General features: G+C 38.7%; 1 protein-coding gene across 4 annotated transcripts in view; it reads left to right on the top strand.

Annotated features, from left to right (window-relative positions):
• The window catches only part of CNKSR2 (connector enhancer of kinase suppressor of Ras 2), a gene marked incomplete at its 5' end in the record, with an annotated part of 219,304 nt that overhangs the window by 136,356 nt on the left and 60,240 nt on the right, over window positions 1–22,708 (top strand). For all 4 annotated transcript variants that reach the window (XM_082491745.1, XM_082491744.1, XM_082491743.1 and 1 more), the window contains one exon: window positions 1,097–1,311. In XM_082491745.1, the coding sequence (XP_082347871.1) occupies window positions 1,097–1,311 (215 nt within the window). The remainder of the gene's footprint in view (window positions 1–1,096; window positions 1,312–22,708) is intronic.

The raw sequence follows: 22,708 nt of genomic DNA, 5'->3' as shown, positions 1-22,708 counted from the left end.
TACAAAATGACAACCTCTGCGACGGCTATTATTGTCCAGGAACAAGATGTTACAGTAACGATAGATATTTTGATAAAAGTATTAACTAAATGTTTAGTAGGGATCAAAAAAGGAAACACTGTTAGGAATATTAGGAAAAGAATATAAGACATAAAGAAGTGTGTAAGTTCTTGTTTATACTGGATGTGTGTGCAGTTCTGGTCTCTTCATCTCAAGAAAAACACAGTAGAATTGAAGAAGGTTTAGGAGAGAACAAAAAATGATCAGATGTATGGACAGGCTTCCAAACCAGGGTCAATTCAGTAGGCTGGCCGTCATCAGTTTGGGAGAATTTAGGCAGGACATAATAAAGGCTTATAAAATCTTATGTCGAATGAAGTAAGGAAATAGGTTTGTTGCTGTTTTTTCTGAAACAAGACTCAAGAGACATCAAATGTCTCTGTCGAGTGCTGGTTAAAAAGAAATTCAGTTTGTATACAAGCTAAGGAACCTCTTGCCACAGGAGGCTGTGGATACTAAAAGTTCACATTCATACAAGGAAAGACCAGACAAGTTCGTGAAAGACAAATCTGCTGAGGCTTCCTAAATTCACAAACATTGTTTCTGTCTCAGGATGTCCCTCAGCTAGAAGCTGGTAGGTGCTGGAAGAGTACTCGGGAAATGTATGGATGATAGGGTGAACGATCTCAAATGAACGGTCAAAGCAAATTACTTCTAAATGTATGACACCACAGTTATTTGTATTTGTTAGGACCTTGTTTAAAAAAAAAGATTACAGATATGCTCATAAGTGTATCATTGCTCATTTTTTGAAAACTCCAAGACATAATTTATTGATGTTGGGCTTCTTTTATATTCTGTTCCTTTTATTGTCAAAGATACCAGAAAACTGCAAGAATGATGAATGTTCCCTACCAAAAGACTGCTTTCTTATTATATCCAGACCAAAAGAAGCAAATGGGGTTTGTTAATGAAATAGTCTTGAAGAGTTAAAATTGGCAGTAGAACTTAGCAAGAATATTATATATTTTCAAAGCAGAATTAACATACATGCAACAATTCACAGTGACGGTTTGCATTACTTTTCTTTTAACAGAAAATTCGTTGCTTCGCTATATGAGCAATGAGAAAATAGGTCAAGAAGACTACATGTTTCAGAGGAATAGCAAAAAGGATACTGGGAAAAAGTCCAAAAAGAAGGGAGACAAGAGTAGTAGTCCAAGTCATTACTCACTGTTGCCTAGTTTACAAATGGACTCATTGAGACAAGAAGTCATGGGCACACCTGGACCAGAAACTGCTTTGTACCACGTGAGTAAAAATAACATTAACAAAAGTTGTTGTTCCGTGCTTGTGATGAAAGATCATAGAATCAGAGAATTAGTGAGGTTGGAAGGGACCTTTAAGATCATCAAGTCCAACCATTAACCTACCCTGATAAAAACACCACCACTTCTAAACCATGTCCCTAAGCACCTCATCTACCCTTTTCTTAAACACCTCCAGGGATGGTGAATCCACCACCTCTCTGGGCAGCTTATTCCAATGTTTAATAACCCTTTCAGTGAAAAAATGCTTCCTAATATCCAATCTAAACCTGCCCTGACATAACTTGAACCCGTTTCCTCTTGTCCTATCACTTGTCGCCAGGGAGAAGAGGTCAGCTCCCATCTCTCTAAAACCTCCTTTCAGGTAGTTGTAGAGGGTGATAAGGTCTCCCCTCAGCCTCCTCTTCTCCAGGCTAAACAACCCCAGATCCCTCAGTCGTTCCTCATAAGGTTTGTCCTCCAGACCCTTCACCAGCTTTGTAGCCCTTCTCTGGACACGCTCCAACACCTCAATGTCCTTCTTGTAGTGAGGGGCCCAAAACTGAACACAGTACTTGAGGTGAGGCCTCACCAGTGCCGCGTACAGGGGGATGATTACTTCCCTAGTCCGGCTCACCACACTATTCCTGATGCAGGCCGGGATGGTGTTGGCCTTCTTGGCTGCCTGGGCACACTGCTGGCTCATGCTCAGCCGTCTGTCCACCAACACCCCCAGGTCCTTTTCTGCCAGGCAGCTTTCCAGCCACTCCGCCCCCAGTCTGTAGCGCTGCATGGGGTTGTTGTGACCCAGGTGCAAGACCTGACACTTGGCCTTGTTGAACCTCATACCATTGGCCTCAGCCCATCTGTCCAGCCTGTCCAGATCCCTCTGCAGAGCCAATCTACCCTCAAGCAGATCAACACGCCCCCCTAGTTTAGTGTCGTCTGCGAACTTGGTCTTGTTTTTATTGTGGTGTTGAAACCTTTTTTGGATGCTACTGATTCCTGTTCTTCGGACCATAACTAGATCTTAAAGAAATATTTTACAGTTCTTTATTTTGCTGTTATAAATGTGGGATGGACACCAGTCTTTTATCTCCTTTAACTAGAAGATGTCATGTTTGAAATGGAGTGTGGTATCTCTGCCTTGACTTACTTGCTACTGATGGAAAGGGAAGAAGTAGCAGTTTCCAGACTGGCTAGAAACCTTTTTTCCAGCATGTATGTCACTGCAATATGCTAAGTCTTATCAGAGAAACCCTTTACTACAGGTACTTGAAAGGCCTAATAATGGCAGGAGGACTTGTGGGAGGCATTTGTTTTTCCTTTGAGGTACGGGGAGCCCTACTGCATGTAATTGTTCTTAATATATAGCTCTCAATAACTCAAGTGAATGTGAAGGATGGGATTCTTCTGAATAGGATGTAAAAGTAATATTGCAGTAACTTGCTAGTCTTTAAATGTGTCAAGAAAATGGAGTTAGAAAGTCACAACATATTTTAGATATGATATCACGTTCACCCTATCAAAGTATTTACATTGTAGAGGTATATACACACAGTAACTGTACAGCAAAACAATAGAAATAATTGAAATTATCTTCATATACTAACAAAGATTATGTAATCTAGATTGTTCAGTGTCTAAGGGACATGGCAGTGTGGGCTTGTCAGGAAGTCTGCTGTGAAAAACTGGCAGGTGAAGCCTCACTGAACCTTTAAAAGGCAAGCAACTTGGTTTCCTGTTGTAAAACATCACTATGGATTATCGCTTAATAATTGGTGCAGATTAATTGACACTAATGGAGCCTTTACATCGTTTTACACCATCTGAGTGTTTGGTCCAGGAGCTGCTAAAATTCCTTAGTGTGCTGCAGTATATAGGTGAGGGATCAGTTTCAGAGAAGAGGTCATTTAGTATTAAAGTAAGCGCTTGTGGTGCACTTCAATTATATCAGGTCCCCAAATTCAAGAACTGCTATTCCCTTTCTTTTTCATTTGTGGTATATTAGGTACGATGATAAACATTTTTTCTTACATTGTTATTTCCAACTTTAGCTTTATGCTTTTTTTGTAAGTTGGAAAACTGATAGTGGGGAGATTTCCATTTGGAAAGGGAGGCTGATACAGTGTTTCCGTTATACATGAAGCCAAGAAGATTGCAAGTACCCCCAAACTGTCCTCTTTGTAATGTCTGCAGTCTTACCTAGAAGGAATCTAATCAGTCCAAGAGCCCTTGAAATCAAATGTTTACAGAATAAAATAGAAAAGTTATTTGTGTAACGGAGGACTTTCCACTCTGTAAAGAACATTTGTAACACTTTCCTTGTATTGAGAGAATACTTCTCTCTCATCCTCTCTCAACAGCATTTTTTTGCTAGTATACATTAAATTCCTGACACTGAGCAGTGAGAAAAATTTTTAAGTTCCTCTTACCCATTATGTGTAGTTTCCAAATTCCATTATGTGTAGTTTCCAAATTGTATACAAAAATAAATGACATACACAGGAACTGGAAGACTCTTCAAAATCCTGGTGTGGAAATTAATGAGCAACAGCAAACTTAGAATTGACAACTGACATTTTTTATGTACTTTCAATACCCATCCGCAAAACAGCTGAACTAACACTGCAGATTTCAACAGTGTCTGCTAATCCTTTTTGTGCGTCATTACCATTAAAGGATGTCTGTCTCTGTAATGCCATTAAATCTTCAGCATCTTTTTGGAGGTTTAGTGGGAGCTTATTTATTTATAAAATTAAATAAAAGGTTATTCATTCTTCAGAGTACAAATCAGTATTGATCTGCTAACTGGCTTTGAATAAAAATGCATGAAATAAACAGAAAGAAGCAGCTTGAGCCATTGATTTGTCCCCAGGAAAATGGGAGGGAGCCCTTCACAAGGCATTTACAGCCCTCTGCAGCTGATTATTGCTGGTCCTATCGCTGGAAGCCACCTGGCTGCCACTGTGCAGTACAATGCAGTTGCCGTGTTGTGGTACTGGTATCCAAGCATACTGGCTTATGAAACCCTAATCTAGTTTGCAGATGGGGCTATATGTCTTTGTCACATAGCAGAGCCAGAGGTTTTGTAATAAAAGGGACAGAACTTTTCTTCAAATCTTAAGCAAACAATGCTATGAGCAGATAAAGAACAGGGCAACACAGATAAAACACAGGGAACTCATATCTTACTGCAGTACAATTTTATTAAACTATAGATAACAAATAGGACAGTGAAGACATTCTTTATGCTCAAATTGCATCTTAAAGATCACTAAGAAGTTGCTTTCCTGTTAAAAATATTTTTTTACAAGCATCAGCTACCTAGTTTTCACAAAGACTCTGTATTATCTGTAAATGGGAGCCTCTGGATGAGCTTGAGTTCAGTGCACAGGAATGGCGATAACTCCAAAAACTGCACTATTATTAGTGAAAGAGACTGGGGTTTTGTTTTGGTTTGGTTTGTTTTTTTTTAAGAAGTTGATGTTTTCATCATACTAGAATATCAGATGAAGAGAGAATATTGTCACTCTCTGCGCTGCGTACCACAAGCCAGTGGATTTTCCTGAAGTGTAGCTCCTACCAGTTGGCTGTAGTTGAACTTGTGCCTATAGTGCCTCAATTGTAGGTCCCAGTACTAGACAATACTCCAACAGGCTTGTTAAGCGGTTCCGATCCCTGATTGCTCCTGTTGGTATAAAGTTTTCACCTGTTAGCCTGTGCTTACCTGGCTTCTATGTCCAACGTTAGTTATAAATGTAACTTTATCCTGTAGGTTTAAAAGTCTTGTGTTAACAAATCTCCCAATATAGGAATTTACAGGTTGTAATCAAGTCACTTTGTAGCCTTCTCTTGCTTAAAAGAAATAGAATTAACATCCTGCGCTTGTCATCAAAGAGTGTGTTTTCATATCCTTTCGTCATTCTCATAATTCTTTCAACTCGTCGTATTTAACCTAAAGTACTCTAAGTATCCTAAGCATCCTTCCTAAAGTATGTATGCCAGAATAGGACATAAATTTCCAGGAGCTAGATATATAACCTTTCTATTCCTGTTCACTACGTCTCTAGTTAAATACTTAAAGGACTGTTCACCCATTTTAACCATAGACTCGGAGTGGGAGCATGCTTATTACTTGGTTTTGGTGTATTTTACTCTAATGTCATTTTTCCAAATCACTGATTCGCAAGACTGGTATTCCCAATCTAGTAATTTGTATCTTGCATTCTTTGTTCTTAAATATTTAACATTGTGTATGGTTGGCTATGTAGAAACATATGACTTTTTGGGTATGCTTGCTGAATAATCTATGTCTCTGAAGCAACCCTAAGTCTGAATACCAGAGAGTAAGGGCTCTGGGGCCTCAAATTGGGCCCCCATGAATTCTCAAGGCCATAACATGGAGTATTGAAGCTCCAGGAATCCAGGGTCTGCTGTGGAATGGAACTACTTTTTAGAATCATAGAATGGTTAGAGTTTGAAGGGATCTTAAAGACCGTCTAGTTCCAATCCCCCTGCCAAGGGCAGGGACACCTCCCACTAGAACAGGTTGCTCAAAGCCCCATCCAACCTGGCCTTAAACACTTCCAGGGATGGGACATCCACAACTTCTCTGGGCAACCTGTTGCAGTGTTTCACTACCGTCATAGTGAAAAATTTCTTCCTAATATCTAATCTAAATCTGCCCTCTTCCAGTTTGAAGCCATTCCACTTCATTCTATCACTACATGTCCTTCTAAAAAGTCCCTCTCAAGCTTTCTTCAGATACTGGAAGGCTACTATAAGGTCTCCCTGGAGCCTTCTCTTCTCCAGGCTGAACAACCCCAACTCTTTCAGCCTATCCTCATAGGAGAGGTGCTCCAACCCTCTGATCATCTGCATGGCCCTCCCTTGCACCCACTCTAACAGGTCCGTGTCCTTCTTATGCTGAGGACTCCAGAGCTGGATGCAGTACTCCAGCTGGGGTCTCACCAGAGTGGATAGAGGGGTAGAATCACCTCCCTCGACATGCTGGCCACGCTTTTTTTGATGCAGCCAAGGATACGGTTGGCCTTCTGGGCTGCAGGTGCACATTGCTGGCTCATGTTGAGTTTCTCATCCAACACCCCCAAGTCCCTCTCCTCAGGGCTGCTTTCAATCCATTCTCCACCCAGCCTGTATCTGTGCTTGGGATTCCCCAACCCAGGTGCAGGACTTTGCACTTGTCCTTGAACTTCATCAGGTTTGCATGGGCCTACCTCTCCGGCCTGTCCAGGTCCTTCTGGATGGCATCCCTTCCATCCAGTGTGTTGACTGCACCACGCAGCTTGGTGTCATCGACAAACTTGCTGAGGGTGCACTCAGCCCCACTGTGCATGTCACTAACAAAGGTGTTAAACAGCAGTGGTCCCAGTACTGACCCCTGAGGAACACCATTTGTCACTGGTTTCCACTTGGACATCAAGTGGTTGACTGCAACTCTTTGAGTGAGGCCATCTACACAGTTCCTTATCCACTGAGCATTCCATCCATCAAATCTATGGCTCTCCAATTTAGAGACCAGGCTGTGATGTGGGACAGTGTCAAACACTTTGCATAAGTGCAGGTAGGTATTTTTTTTAATTATCTTTTTAATATGCATATTCTGTGAAATAAAAACACTCACACTTTTTTTTCTCTATTTTGTCATCCCTTTTTTCTGAATTCCCTAGAATAGAAACCATGCTGCTCACTCAACATTCAGGTCTCGTGTCATTCACTGGTTCTTTGTTACTTGTATTCAATGATGTTTTCGTTCTTTTTGGAGTCCATTGATATAAATGTTAAATAATTTTGGACTAAGAATGCATCATACTAGTTAATGATGAATTCCCCTTACAATTCCAGGCCTCTTTCCTTTGGAATTTTGCAGCCATTGATGTGTGCAGGTTGATTACCCTTTTACTGTGAAGGTTTTCTGCAGAAAAGCAGCTTTTGCAATTGCACTGACTTCAACTCATTGCTTCTACTGCTTTTATACCTGGCTCTATAGAAAAGAAAAATCTTTGATCAAAAAACTGCACTGATAAATTAAATTGCCACAACAGAAATAGTATGTTTTTGTCCTGTAAACAAAGAGCATGGTGTTAAAAATTTACCATGGTGACTCAGAAGTGCACGCTTGTTGTTTATTTGCTAAAAATTACTTTGAAAAATGCCAGCAGATTCAAATTGTTATATTCTGAAGTGATAACAAGAATGTGGCAATCTAGCATTTTCCAGACCATCAGTATACTAAATTTGCATAAAATCACTGGTTTTAACAATTTTGTTTGTATCATTGACCTGCCATTACAATCAAAAACTGTGTGGTCAAGGAAGCTTTCAGTTATGACCTTGAAAAGTGAACAGTGTTTACTTGTGTGCACTGAATATAACAGATGTGATAGCTGATATAACAGCAAAAGAAAAACTGGTTTGTGTTATGTTTGTGAAGTAATCATGTCTTGTATCCACTTATGGTGTTCTTTTAATCCTCACATACAAAGTGTCTTCACCACTTTGCTTTGTTTTGTTTCCCATTCCAGAAAGTTTTTCCAGCGTATGTTGATTTCTAGCCAAGTTGTTAGTTTTACATTCTATTTTTCTTCCTCAATATTGCAAAAGAAATACCAACACAGAGTGTTAATGTTTTTATTAAGCCAAGGCAAACTGTTCAAGCTGTTGCTAATCTTGTGTGCAAGCAGGTGTTCGATGTGATCTATTACTGTAGATATAAAACAGTGCAGTTAAAATTGTCTTGGACCTTTGGGGCACAAGAGAAGAAAGCTCTGACACATGATTATAGTTTTTTAAGTTCATTATGTTATTCTGTATAGGAATTTCCTTGGTACGTTGTGCTTTGTTTTCATTACAGGAAAATAATGCTGTTATTTACAAGGGAGATAGTGTCGTGAGTCAAAAGAAGTTCTGCATCAGGTTAATAATAATCTGTTCCTATCTGGATCAATAGAACTTTCCCTTAGCCTAGAAACAGCATTGCTATGGGAAGAAAAGGTTGCAGCCTGTTGTATATAGTAGGGAGTTACACAAGAAAAGGTAATCTTGTTTACAAATTGTTTCCAAATCCTTACCAATAAAATTATATTATTCACCTTGTTCCTTCTCTCTTCCTGCCTCCTATCCCTTTGCCCTTTCCAAACGTCCTGATTTGAGGTAAAACAGAACCAATATGCTCACTTGTTCATATGTATTTGGCAGTACCTAATGACTTGCTTGTCATAGAAAAAGTGACAAAAAAGTAATAGCTTCTCACTTTGCTGATAACCAGCCTATTTAAAATTGTTTTCTTGGTCATTTTAATCGTTTTTGAAAATAAGACGTTTACTAGCAAGATTTTCTATTTAAAGTTCATACATCTGGAACAAATGGCTCAGGAACGGATGCAGGAAAGAAATGAAGGATTTGTTCCATAGGGATTTTGCTGAATCTACACGTGTAGGATATGTGCACGTGCACTATATTCAGTGTTCCAGTTTTACTTTAAATAAGGGAGGAATAAAATAAAAGCCTTCAGCTGCAGGGTTTTTTTGCGGCAAATTCAATTAAGTTGGTGCTCTTTTGGCAAACTTATTTGTTTTTCTCTTTAGCAATGGGTAACTATCCGTGTGGTTGGAGTGCAGCTCAGTGACTCTTAACTCACATGATTAATTTCAATACTTGCTGCAATAAGCACCTACAGAGAGGCAAGCACTCTCCTTTCTACTCTGCCAGTGAAGACACTGAGGCAAGGACAACGAGGGATTTGGCCAAGGTTTACAATTTCAGTCCTCTCTCTGCCAGTCCTCATGAGGTTGCCGTACTGGTTCAGCTCAGTGGGTTTGCTCAGCAGAGCTGGTGGGTCTGCATCAGTCTGGGCATGCAAAGTTCAATTGGTTGCAACAGTGATCTTATTGAACAGACTGTAAATGAAGAAGATTTGTTTATGGAGCTATTGCAAAAATCGGTTTTTAGCTGATAAGATAAATTGGAAAGGAGACAGTAACTTTTAAGAAAAAGAACTTTTCTACTTAAATGATGCATATTTCCAGATATTTCTTGCCTCCCACCCACCCCTCCAGAGAAAAATACAGGAAAATGCTTTTTAAAAGTTCAATTCAAAACGTATGTATTTAGGTATTCTCAGTACAGAGAAGAATTTACCAAAAGGTCACGATTTTGAAAACTTTAAAGTCTAACTCTACTTAAGAGGTTGATTTTCTCTTATTGCTCTTATTCCTCTTTACAGAAAGGCTGAAAGGAAGGAAAAAGAGAAGGTACTTGAACATAAAGTACCTACATTTTTTATGAAAATTCTTGAATCGAATACGCCTGTATTTATGAAACCTTTTAATTGTAGTACTCAGTAACTAGCATTTAAGAAAGTGCAGAACATATGCAAAAACCTTCTGAATAGAAATGGCATCTAATAAGCACTACATGCTGGAAAACTATTTACAAAAAAAAACCAAACAAACCCACCCAACGGAAAAACTAGCAGTTTATTATAATTGTAGGCATCATGGTATTTAAAAAACTTCTGCTTGGTGAATTTCTATTATGGATATTTGTAATTAAACAAAAATAAGTTTGTAGAGGGGAAAAAAATTGAAAATCAATTGCACAGATTTTAAGTAGGTGTCTGAAATCTAGAATGTCCTTGTATGATTACGACAGATGGAGTTGGTACATTTTCTTCTTCAAAATGTTTGAAGTCCAACTATGGCAGTATTTAAATATCAAGGGTCCCCTTTCCTTTCTCTCCTCCATGTTTTCACAGTTGTCGATAGTTAGACTTGTAATTACTATAGAATAAAAGTCTAGCAGTTGATATCAAAGTCCACTTCAACCAAAGTTCATAGTGAAAAATATTTTCCATAAGTATTTCCATAATTTTCATTAACATTTGAATTAGTATTGCTTCTTCTCTGCGATCTTTCATCTCCATTTAAATATTTGCATTAAAATAATACTGAAGCTTGCAGAATGATTACAGACTTACAGGCATCAATCATCAGCAAAGGAAATTTTAAACTCCTCCTTGAAAATGTACTTATAAGAAATACTTGATTTAAAAACTTGTACTTGTGTTAAAGTTAAAAAGCATTGGCATTTTTGTATTCCCGGCTAAGAAACTGCACTGGATTTCAAATAACTGTCCAGAAATTAAATGATCATCATAAAGAGTTTTTGAAATATTTCATAATTGTGGAAAATTTCAGTCTATTACCACAGTAAGAAAGGATTAAAAGGCTCATTTCTCTGCTGCTTTGTTGCAAATTAGCCCTTTACAGTCTAAATATAATTGTGCATGCACTAGCTTGCGCTGTAAAGATAGGGAAACACAAACCTCTGCTGAAGGTAGCACATATGCTGTTGAAATTTCACAAGTGAAAATATCATCATTTTTCACTATATGTTGAGCACTATCAAAAAGAGCTTTCTCACATTGGACTCCAAGTAGGCTCCCAGGTGCCTCGGTAGAACAAGTGCAATAGTCTGAACTGCTGTGATGCCCTAGTTTCTTCTCAAGTACTTTTATGTTTATGAAGGTCTAGCATAGCTTGGCTCTGGTAAAAACTAACCACTGAGATATCCCTCTCTGGAGGTGACTGGAGTATTTATGATGTTTACATCCCTTTCTTCTGTAGGTTACACTGGTCATATCTCACCTTAGTTTTTGTAGCCTTATAGGGATGTAGGAGAGCACTTTGGCCTGTTCTACAACTTCGACTCCTTGTTCATTTTCCCATCAATGAGCGTGTAACGAGGAAATGAGGCTGTGATGATATCTAGGTCCACGTGTGTGGAAATGGAAGGAGCTCACTGTTCTGCAGTAGAAACAGAGCTGAATAGGCTTATGAAGTTATAGAATAACCTGATTTTGGAGTTCTTTTAAAAGACTCAGTCTATTCCGAGGCAATAGTGCTGGTAGAATGTTTCATATAATGCAGAGTAGAATACCCAATTTTGCTATAAAGGCATCATGAGCATGTAGCTTGTATCCATTTCTCTTGTCAGCTTCCTCTAGTATTGTTCAGGTATAGAAGGCCTTTTGCTCTGAGAAACAACTGGAAAGAATAGCTATTAAAAAAATTCATCAAAACCCATTAAAAAAATCAGTAAGGGGAAGCCAGGTAAGAGGAAGAAACGTAATGGAAAATTCTTATCTAATTCCTTCTGGTGCCTTCATGAGTCTGAAACACCATTGTCTTGTCCCACGGCACAAAATCATCCCATTGGTCGTAGGCAGCTTTGAATGCCTTCACGTTGGCACATGTTGGGTTCCTTTCAATTGGAGAGTCTTGGGTTTATGTATCTGACTGAGACAGAAGAGCAGCACCTCTCAGGTTTTCAATCTGGAATAGTGGTTCCAGCCCTTGGCCAGCTTCTTCACTCCAAAAAGCAGCCATCTAAATGATACTATATGTATTTTTTCGAATGGAGCACTTTGTAAATGTAACAAGCACAAACCAAGTAATAAAAATAGTAGTTATGTTGTTAAAATCAGTGTAGGAACTTCATCTAGGTTGTAAGTGAACTGTGTGGTGTATAAAATAAACAAAATGGTGAAACAGTTAACAGTTAACCAATAAACAAAGTAAGCCTTACTCTGTAAGGTAGTTCTGACAACTGGAAGTGATTGGGGTAGCTGTAAGATTGCTGTGCTAAAAGGGAAATCTAGATATTCTATCTGGGTTTGGTAAAAATATGGTCTGAAATAAATCTTCTACATTTCTGAGAGCAACAGCATATAAATTCCTTGCTAATGGAAGATGGCATTGTATTATTTATAGACTAGCGCAATCAACAGAGAGGAATAGAGAGGCCTCCTGGGTCTAGTCCTCTGCTATTGCAGTTAATCACCTTCATTTAATCCTATTCAGAGATGTGTTAAACTCCATATTTAAACATGGTATGAATTGCTAATGATGGGACCAGTAAAAGGTGGTAAACTGGGTGAATGGATGGCCAATTGTCATAAGTCCAAGAAAAATGTTGTACAGCAGGGAAGAGAGAGAACAAAATTATAATTAGCCTGCCAGCAAGAGAAAGGCATCACTCCTAATGAATTTGCTGCAGAAAAAAAAAATCCAAATGCCTCAGAAACCAGGATAAAGCGCAGAGAATAATAGGATAATTCAGGCTGGGAGGGACCTCAGGAGGTCGCGATTCTGGTCTTCGGCTCAAAGCAGGGCCAGCTCTGAGGTCAGACAAGGCTTCTCAGGGCTTTGCCCTGTCACAAACCTTCTGAGATGGAGATTGCACAAACTCGCAGCCAACCTGCTGCACTGCTTGGCCGTTCTCATGGCAAAAAAGTTGGAGGTGAGAGATAAAATGGAGATCTCGGCAGCAGCTGAGAGGACAGCAACTTGCTGGGATTTAAGACAGGGTTTCTGTTGTTTCACTGCTGTTTAGCTAAAATCATCTTGTGAAAGGGCCTTAGTAATCTCACGCTTGTTTTGCCGGTTCTAGACTCTCAGTCCTTCGAACTCAAGACTGAAGAGAGTAGATGTGCATATGCAGCTTTTATAGTTGAGTTCTGGTTGAGAATACATTATGTGAAATAGTAATATTTTGTCTCCTCAGGAGGGAGTGCTAAGTTCTTTTAATTATATGGAATAATATCTGCATTGTTCATGAGGAATATTATTCCTGTCACAGGTGAGAGAATATTTTCACTTCTGCATTGCTTCTCTTTGAAAGAAGCAGTTAATACCATGAATTTTCTCCTATTGGGGAAGCGGTTGCCAAAATGAAATTTGAAGGTATTGAATGTGGACGATTTTACATCTATTTCTATATACTCTGTCATTTTTACTAAAATCCAGAGTTAACTATTGCAGCAAAGCAAAATGTTCTAGAGATGAGGTAAGATTGGTTTATGGGCCATCATGAAGCACAATTGGAGGGGTTTTTTTCTGGAAAAAAATTATTTTACGCTTTCTCTATTACCTTTTTCCGTATCTGACCATGAGGGAAAAAATGGCCTGTTATAATTTCTTTCCATGACAAAGCTGGGGAATTCTTTAAAAATGAGAGGGTTACTGTAAAGGTAGTCTAGTCCAGCTCTGCCAGTCTAGATTTATTCCTTATTGCATATGATACAATGCTCTGAAAGTGTAATTTTACGTTGTCAAAGAGATGTAGATCTATAGACTAATAAATCTCCCAGCTCAGAGCATTTCCTAATTTCCTTTCACATCCCCATTCTGTATTTTTTCTGTTATCTATTTCAATTAATCATTCCTGCTTGTATCCTTCTTTTATTACCTGGTAGAGGACTTTTGCCTTTGTAGGTATTAACGTTGTTTGTACACCGGTAAGCTACATTACATGTAGCTGGTACAGTCACAATAGCACAGCTGAGAGATATTTTTTTTTAATGTGGAATAAGTGATTTAGTCCCTCGGTTATTCCTCTTTGATAAAGAAGAGATTAAGCGCAGCATATTGTAGCAGAGAAGTGTGTGTCAGACATTGCACAGAGGGGACTCAGCAGGAGTTATCACTGCAATATGGTGGGGAGTGTCACATCTATGAGAACTGAGATCTGGGTCCTGACTTCTCAACTGGCTCCTCTCCGTCCTCCTTTCTGTGCAAGAAAAAGGGAGGTATCAGGACTATGAAACCAGTGAACCAAGGACACTGGTTGGCATGCGTCGTGAAGTTTGGCATTCTAAAAAACTTGTACTAAGTGATGGAAATGTTTGAATTAAGGGGGCGCAGATGCCTGTTTCAGAGTACCGTTTTATCAAAATACTTTGACAAGCAGCACATTTGTTTCTGAACAAGGGGTTTTTTCGAAATAGTGGTTTGACTCCACAGGAGTCTCTGCCCCGCTTACACGGCAGTGGCCCCTCGAGCCTATTGCTGACACATAATGTGGGAGGTTGTATTGTTGCACCTGGGAAGAAAATGGCTCTTTGCAGCAGTGCAGCTCCTGAACAGAAGCTGTTTTATTAGGTGTTTCTGTTTGACTGGGAAGAAAATGCTTGTTGCTTAGCGCCTGATCTGAGTCAGCCAATCCATCTCTGCTACTGTGCTGCGGAGGAAAAAAAACTCGTATTTTTCGTATAGAGGTAACTGCTTTTTGGCCATTTCTCAAGTATATCCCTCTGCTTTCAAATTAACCCAAGTAGATAATATTTCTAACTCCACAAAATTCTGACTTTAGAATGAAGTGTAAAACTAATTTTGTAAGCTGGTTTGTACCCATAAGGTCACCATAGCCAGCACAGAGTTAAAAAGACCTAATATTAACTTTCCCCACCTTCTGAGAAATGCTGTTTCATCTTATGCTTAGAGGAAATTTTACTGAATTCCAGCAAGTAATGTGACTTTTATCCTGGAGTGAATTGTTCTTTTTCTACCTTAATTCATACGTGCAATGGAAGTGTTTGGTATGAATTTTAACAGAATGTATGATGGCTGAGGTACAAACGCTCTTTCCCTCATTTCATCATGGGAACTTCCCCTCCATTCAAGATCTTGTTACTTCCTACAGTCAAGAGCTACCTAATTTCAGTCCTGATGTGCAACTATTACTACAGCTATTGCTGCAAGCTACTCTTGGTAGCGTGGTGGAACAATAAAGAGGCACAAAGCACCACGTTCCATTATTTTAGTCCTGAAGGGTACAAATGCTGAGAAATTTCCAAGCCATGCAAATTATTATAAGGACATGTCCTTAACAGTAACGTAACCAGTAGATAAGGTTTTCTCCTGATGAATAGTGCTACTTGAAAGAAGAAAATTGGGGTTTGGATGTTCTACGTTCTAGAGATGGGCAAGGAAAGCATTTTGGTGGCTGTTATTTGTCTTGAGCATCTCCTTTGCTAAGACTGCTTCTTTCACACACAACTGTGCACTAATTTCCTGTTTCACCAAAGCCTTTGTAAACTCCACAGCTACAGAAAAGTACAATTTTCTGTTTTATTGATTTTTCACCAAAAACTTAATATTTTTGAAAGTCAGAAGGAGGGATTTTTTTCTTTCACCGAAAGAATATTATGCCCAAGTGCTAACAGAGAATAGCTTGCAAGAGTATATCTTCCTTAAAGCAAAAACCTGTTTTCTCAGTTCTGCCCTCATTCAGCACAGAGCACCTACATCCCCCGGAACTTTTCTCTGCCAAACAGTCAGCCTGAGCAATATGAAAGAGATCACGCTAAGGGACACAATCAGAAGCATTGCTAACTGCTCCTACAGAAGGAGCTGTGTATGTACTCTTTTCGTAATAAGCAAACACCTAGGTGTTGTAGGAGGGGCATGGGACCTTTATCTTAAGCTAATGGTTTTTCATCTAGAAAGACCATGGGCCTGATCAAAGTTTTTGTTAATGCCCTGGGGTTGACTTCTGTGACATTTTACAGTAGTTTAAGTTTTCTCCCCAGGAGGTCCAGGATTGGTTACATGCTGTACTACAGACCACCTTTCTAATCTAACATAGATCGCTTGCAGAATAAGTTTCTTAAATCTGCTTGGATAGTCTTGTTTTAATGTTTAGATAAACATACAGCTGAAAACCTACCTTTCCTACGAATAAGACATAAGTTTTCTAAACAAATCCAGATTTTTCCTGGAGGAAATTGCATCATTTGAAAGAGGTTGTTTGACTGACTGATGGCGGGGCAACACCGCAGGGCACAAGCAATCCACGAGGCTTCTGGAGTGCATGTGAGGTGACTCGTCTCAGCAATACTTTGTGAAAGGACATAAAATGAAATACAGGAAAATCTATGTAAGCATAAGAAAAAACTACTTTTATTGTGAAGATGGTTTAACTGGAGCAGTTTGTCTGTGGAGTTTGTGTAGTCTCCCTCTTTGGAGATATTAAAAACCCAAATGGACACAGCCCTGAGAAACCTGCTCTAGCTGACCCTGCTTAGAGCAACAGGGTGGGATAAGATGATCTCCAGAGGTGCCCTCCTGCCTCAGCCATTTTGTGATTCTCGAACTGGTCCATTCTCTTCAGTAAGAGATGAAACTGGGAATTGCTTTGGGATAGAAATCAAAAGGGTTAAATACTGTTCTGTAATGGGTGATAATTTTCTTTTTCCATCTTAAATGGATGCAGTTGAAGCATACACAGTGATGGAACAACGGATACATCTTGGACTTTTGCCTTTAAAGAGTACGTACAGTTTTCAAACCCTCCCTTTCTCACTTAGATTACTTACTGTCAATAAAAGCAGTGTGGGAGGTACCAAAATTACATGTTTCAGAGTAGATACAGAAGAATGATCTCAGAATAAATTATTCTAATGAACAGCACTTGTCTAGTTTAACTTTTTATCCTCGTTTGCTTGAGGCAGCTATGACAGTGCTGCAGTCCTTGTTTTGTCAGTTGAAAAGACAGTGGAGGAATATGAGAGCTCTCATTTAAATTTGATACTATCCAGAAGTTTTACTGCTTTAGTATAAGAGAGTCCTGTGGTGGTGAAAAGCATTTTCTTAACATGGCCTGAAGATTTAAAAATTGTTTTAATTTTTGTTTTGCATGCGTTATACTAACAAATTTGCACAAACAATTTGCACTAGCTTGTGCAATTGCAAATTTGCATCCAACTAATGCAAAATTTGTCACAGAGCCCCCCCAGATTACGAGAAAAAGTTCAGGGATGGGAGAGTGAAAAAGAATCCCTGAGCAGAAAAGCTGTGCTTGCTGTCACATTTCAGACAACCACAGCTGTGTCCTTCGCTAGCATATTCTTGGATAAGCAGCTATAGGAATAGTTGTATAGAAAGATTAGACATCTTTGATATTAACAGCCCTTGTAGACTATGTAATAAGGAGAGCATCCTGCACAGGTAATGTAGCCGTTGCCTACAACAGAGGCAGCTAGAAAGTCGGCAGCTTCAAGGTCTTAGGCTACATTTTTTACAATCAAAAGCTCTTAGCATATTTCTCTTAAGGTGCATACTGTTTCTTTATCCTTGTAGTCACTGACAAAATGTAAGCCTTAGGAATTCATGGTGAGAGCTCCAAAAATATAGGAACCCAGTTAGACCTGTGATCGTGCATGATAGATGGCACGTACTGTAGATGTAGTACTTCCTAGGCGGCTTTCATAAAGCTACAGTGGGGAAAGGAGAGAATGAGTAGGAACAGGAACAAGGCCGTTAATTTTCTACATTTACCTGACAACTATCTCATCTGAAATGGACTTTTTGGCTGCTGCCAAGTAAACTATTGCTTTGCCAACTTTTGCAAATACACATTCATTTGGCCTTAGTATTGAAACACCTTTCTGCAGTTCTGAAAAAACAAAACTAAGGGAGGAGGAGGAATATAGTGTGTAGCGTAACATACCAAGCCGTGAATTCTGGGATCTATTCTTCCAGTGGCTGTTAATATGTCAGTGCCTCTCACAACCCATTTGACAGAACCAGTGATTCATGCTTCTCTCTGTCTGAGGTATTTGCTATTTAAAAGAGAAATATCCACAGGATATTTAGTATAAAGATTCTGCCTTACTTGTTGACATTATTTTGTTTGTACTACGAAAGCTCACTTTTAGAAGTCTGTTCATATATAATGTTCATACTGTGTTTTAGTATGAAATGTCTTAGCTAGAACCTTAGTAAATGCTGTCCTTTTAAACCCAGGTATGGTATTTTTATTATAGAGCGCGCTCAAGAGCAGAGAGCTGTGCAGGGAGAGCAGAAGTATCTGTTACCAAAGCACCAGAAGATTCGGTCCAATAAATTTTACTTTTGGGAGGCAAGACTGAAGGTTTCAGGCCATTGTTAATCAACTGTGGCATCCTTTGTCTGTAAATCACTTTTCATTCCAACTCACTGTGGATTTATGAATTCCTCACATACGATAACTGTTTTGTCATCAGCCTGTGACTTTAGCGTAGAAAATATTTCTGGGTCTACTTTCACTGCTGTGCTTTTGTATTAGACTTTCTCTCACGCGGTCCATCCCGTTTACTGTATTTGCATGTTACCTATCCAGAGCAAAGCCCCGCATTTAGTCAATATGCAGTCAAATAATTAGCAGTACCAGCTTTCATTTTTTTTCCCAGATACTGGCTTTTCCATCTGCAGCAGAAAGTTCCAGGAATCAGAAATGTTACAAGCTACTCTGCTGAAACTAGAGCAAGTTATCTTACAGTGACAGAGGGGAACTGTCTGACTGTAAATAGTTCCTTAGTGTCTAAACTTGTAGCTTGAGAAAAATTGAATTTGACTTGAGCTCTCAAAAAAACTATAAAGATACCTGCCATTTGCCTTCCCAGTCAGACTGAGCTCAAATTCAGGTAAAAGAGTTGGTGATTGTTATTTCCATAGTCTGGTTCTCTCTTCCAGCTTTCTGATAATGAGCAAGTGGGAAATCTCTGAAGACAAGTGAAGAAACAAATAAGCACTTGAAAGAGGATTTCAAGAGCTGTCACATTTAGTACTAATTGCTATGGCCAATCCAAATCTTCAGAGAAGCTTCAGTTATGGTCTTTTTTTGGTAGACCTACAAATTCTGTAACCATGAAGGGGTTCGTGTAACTATTAGAATGTATCTGGTCTTTGGACAGTCTACTTGTCTTCTACTTATATTTGAGGTATCAGCTGGAACAGAAATTTTCTAACTTTCATCATAACATGAGTTTTATCAAATATTCATCTCTCCTGACAGCAGTTGCACTCCAATTTAATATAGATATAGGAAGATCAGTTTATTATGTTTATTATTTGGCGTTAAAAAAATAAATTCATTGAATCTGAAATTATTTAAAACTTTTATTTAAACACATTTTTTCCAAATAGAGAGATATTAAATTACTACGAAGTAGCTCATGATAAATACTCACATTTTCAGGCTTGTGGATGTTAGTGACTAACTTTCAATTTTGCTTCCCTTCTGAGCAAATACACAGAAAGCATGGTACTAACCAAGTATGAATACTTTATCCCAAGAGCTGAAGGCAGACAGAAACTTGGATAACTCTGAGGATGAGAGGAAAAACCTGATAGTCTAATTTCCTGAAAATTTTCTCGTGCATACGAAGATGCTGATGCGTGATGCTGATGCTGTGTGCATGCAGTTATTGTTGATTATACCATCTATATGTAATTATTTTCTTGCTAAAGGAACAAATGCAGTTATAGGTCGTTGGTGACCTCTTTTGTTAGTGTGAGCCTCTACCTGGACGTTTTTTAATATGTGGCTGTATTACTGTGCTATAATACTAACAGCATGGAAAGGCATACCCTAGGGCAGATTGCTATTTACAGCTGTGCAGTCTTCTGATGGGCTTTCAGAGCCCTGCCAATCATTTGGGAAAGTGTTAAAGTAAATATAACCCACCTGGCAAGTTTGGTAATGAACAGTTGCAGGAAGAGGGGAACTGTTATGGCTCTTCCGTGCACAATGAAATCTCCATTGGCTGATGGGCTAAGCCCTCAGAAAGGTAAGGCTAGAGGTAGGCTAGCAAAACCCCTTAATAAATGATGTTTTGTTTCTTTTGAAATACATGTGCTTTGGAGGCTGCTGATAGCAAAGGCAGACATATATATACCTAAAATGTTTCTTTGATACTCTACTTAGACGCGCATTTGTCAGAGAGCTTAGTTTAGGTATCTTATTAAATATGACAAGCTCAAACGCCACATATTGCAGGAGAAAATTATTGCATTCAAAAAACTGAAGCTCGGGTTATTCAAGGGAGTTTTGATATATGATAAACATCAGATGACACCTTGCTTTCGCATAATGGAAAGTTTTGCTAATTGTGTTTTGGGCGTCTGGAAAGCATATAATTCAGGATACAATTAACCAGTTTCAAATTTTCTTCAGGAGTGACAATTTCTATTTGGATTAAGGTGTTCATCTTTCATCTTTTCAGTGGCACTCTTGTTTCCATTTTATTTATTATTTTGACTTACTAACAACTTTAATATACAATGCTGTTTTCTATTTCGTTTTGTGCTTGCTGTCACAATTAGCGGGAGAGACGAATTCTTGGAAACTGGGACAAGATGTATGTGAAAGCAGTTGCTCACAGCTCAAGATGTATCAGAATCAAAATGCCGTGAACATATGTTGAAATCCGGCCTCGTGGGCGGGTGATTAAACAGTACCTTGCAGTAAACTTGCTTTAGTACAACTAAATTTCTGGGTTTGGTGTGAATCCATAGTTATAGGGTTCGTGGCATTAAAAAGAAGTATTTATATTATTTCCATATTTGCCACATCAAAGAACTAAGCTGTACAAGGGGAAACATTGTGGTGGCCAACATTAGGACAAGTTGCTTAAAGAGGCTGTGTAATCTTCTTCTTCGGTGATAGTTGGGTCTAGGCTGGAGGTGACCCTGAAGAATATGATCCAGCATTGGCTTCAGAGCAAGCCTTGCTCTGAGCAGGAGGAAGGACATGACTCCATCATTCTGTGATTCTAACCGGCACTGAGAAAATGGTGTTAAGCATTATCTAATGACTGGAAAAAAGCTGTGGATTGCATTTGGTGATTTCCTAAAAAAAGGAACAGAAGCGTTTTTAGATTTCATCCTCACTTGGGTTTTTTTGGATTACATATCATGTGCGTTTGAAACTGAATGGCACTGACTAACACATACTGCTTATACATCTTCTGGGTAAAAAAAAAATAGCTGGTGCTGGTTTTGCAAAGGATAAACTAACTTGAAGCCTGAAGTCTATCTAAAATAATCTAAAGCGTTAGCTAAAATCACTGAAGTCAGTTGAAGTGTTCCAGGAACTCTGCTCAGTTGTAGATTTTTGTCCTTAATTATAATTTAGTTTAATGAGCTAATTTAGAATAATAACTTAATTTAATAAAATCTTTGTATTTTGCAATATGACATAATGTATGGAAAAAATGGCTAGATGTCTAAATTACATGCTGTCTTCCTATTAAAAACTGATACCCCTTCATTACCCTTTCTTGCCAAAAACTGACTCAGAAGTTGAGAGGTGCAAGCTCACATTTGTAGGTTCAATTTACAGATGAAACACTTAAAGAGAAAGCTTTCATATTGTTCTCATCTGCTTTCAGAATCACTTATAAGAAAATCAAGTGGAGGTTTTCCTTTTCTGTTCTGGCACTGTGAAAATATTAGTGCAGAGAAGTCAAGCAGCAGAATGAAATCATTTGTGTTGTGAACTGAGAAGTGCTAAAGTTTTGGGTTTGTGCATGTGTGTGTTTTTTCAACCACTTTGAATTAGGTAAGGTTTTCAAAGCATCTAAGAGGGACTTATTTACACACTTCTACCCAGTCACTGTATTATTCCTGGGTCATAAAGACCTCTCTTAGTCCTACGCAGGTCGAAATATTGCATGTGACGTAAGTTGGGATGGTGTTGCTGTCTTGGCTTGCTGAGAGCTGGTGCTGATTGAACTGATACCAGTAGCATAAGAAGAAGGACAAGAGCCAGGGAATGAAAAAAATTGGCTCCTTGTTTCTTCCCAGTGGAGGCCTATTTTGACCATCTGAGGTGGCAATACGGCTGAGTAGTTTTCTTCAGATAGGGTCTACAAGGGATCAGCACATCTACCGAGTTAGTTAATTTTTTTATATTACACTTAATTATCATTGTATTGCTGGTAATTTGTCCCCGTGGACATGTTAGTATTTGCTGCTTGAGAATGTCTCAGCTGTGAGGCGAGACATCCCTTGGAAGCTGAACCTCAGCCTCCTGCATGTGAGCTCAGGTGTATGGGAAGCGGGCAGGAGAAAACGAAAAGAAAAACAGCTATTTGAATTGAAAAGGGAGCCTTGTAAGCTGGGGTGAGGGTTTGTCTTATCTGCTAGGAACAGGATTTGGGCTTTTGCTTAGATTTTATTTTTATCAAGTGGCACAAAAGCTTTGATTTTTTTTATTGATTCCCGGTAAGCTGAAATAAGAGGTTTTAATATTCAGACACTCTAATATGGCCTTTTCTTAGTTTCAGCACTAATACATTTGTCTTCATAGAAAACTAAAATTCAAAGCAACTTAAATCGCATCTTTAAATTCTGATTAATTAAAGAATTATTTTTTTAATTCACTAGAGTGATGGTGATTATCTGAGTCGAAGTTTTTTAACAAAAGTGACCATAAAATGTGTTAATATGTGTTGCCATTTTTAATAATCTAGGATCTTAAGTAAAGGACTAATTTCCATCCTGTCTCATTTCCAAGGCAATGGGTTGGTTGATGGGAGTGGAGCAACTGGAGGGAAATTCTTCTGGTCAAAGCCTGGTAAAAAAATAAAGTGTTTTCTATTTCAGAATATTTATTTTGGAGACTTTTTCCCAGTTGTGATTTAGCAGAATTTTATTGGTGTCTTTAAAAAATATTAGGGCTGTTTCTGAGCAAATTGTCTGATGTTCTAAAGATCATCGTATAAATGCCTTCACAGCTGCATTAGGCAGTGTCTTAATTTGCATATTTGCATA

This window comes from Vanellus vanellus, assembly GCF_965231255.1.
Source record: "Vanellus vanellus genome assembly, chromosome: 1".
NCBI classification, from domain to species: Eukaryota; Metazoa; Chordata; class Aves; order Charadriiformes; family Charadriidae; genus Vanellus; species Vanellus vanellus.
This window is presented reverse-complemented; position numbering and strand designations above follow the sequence as displayed.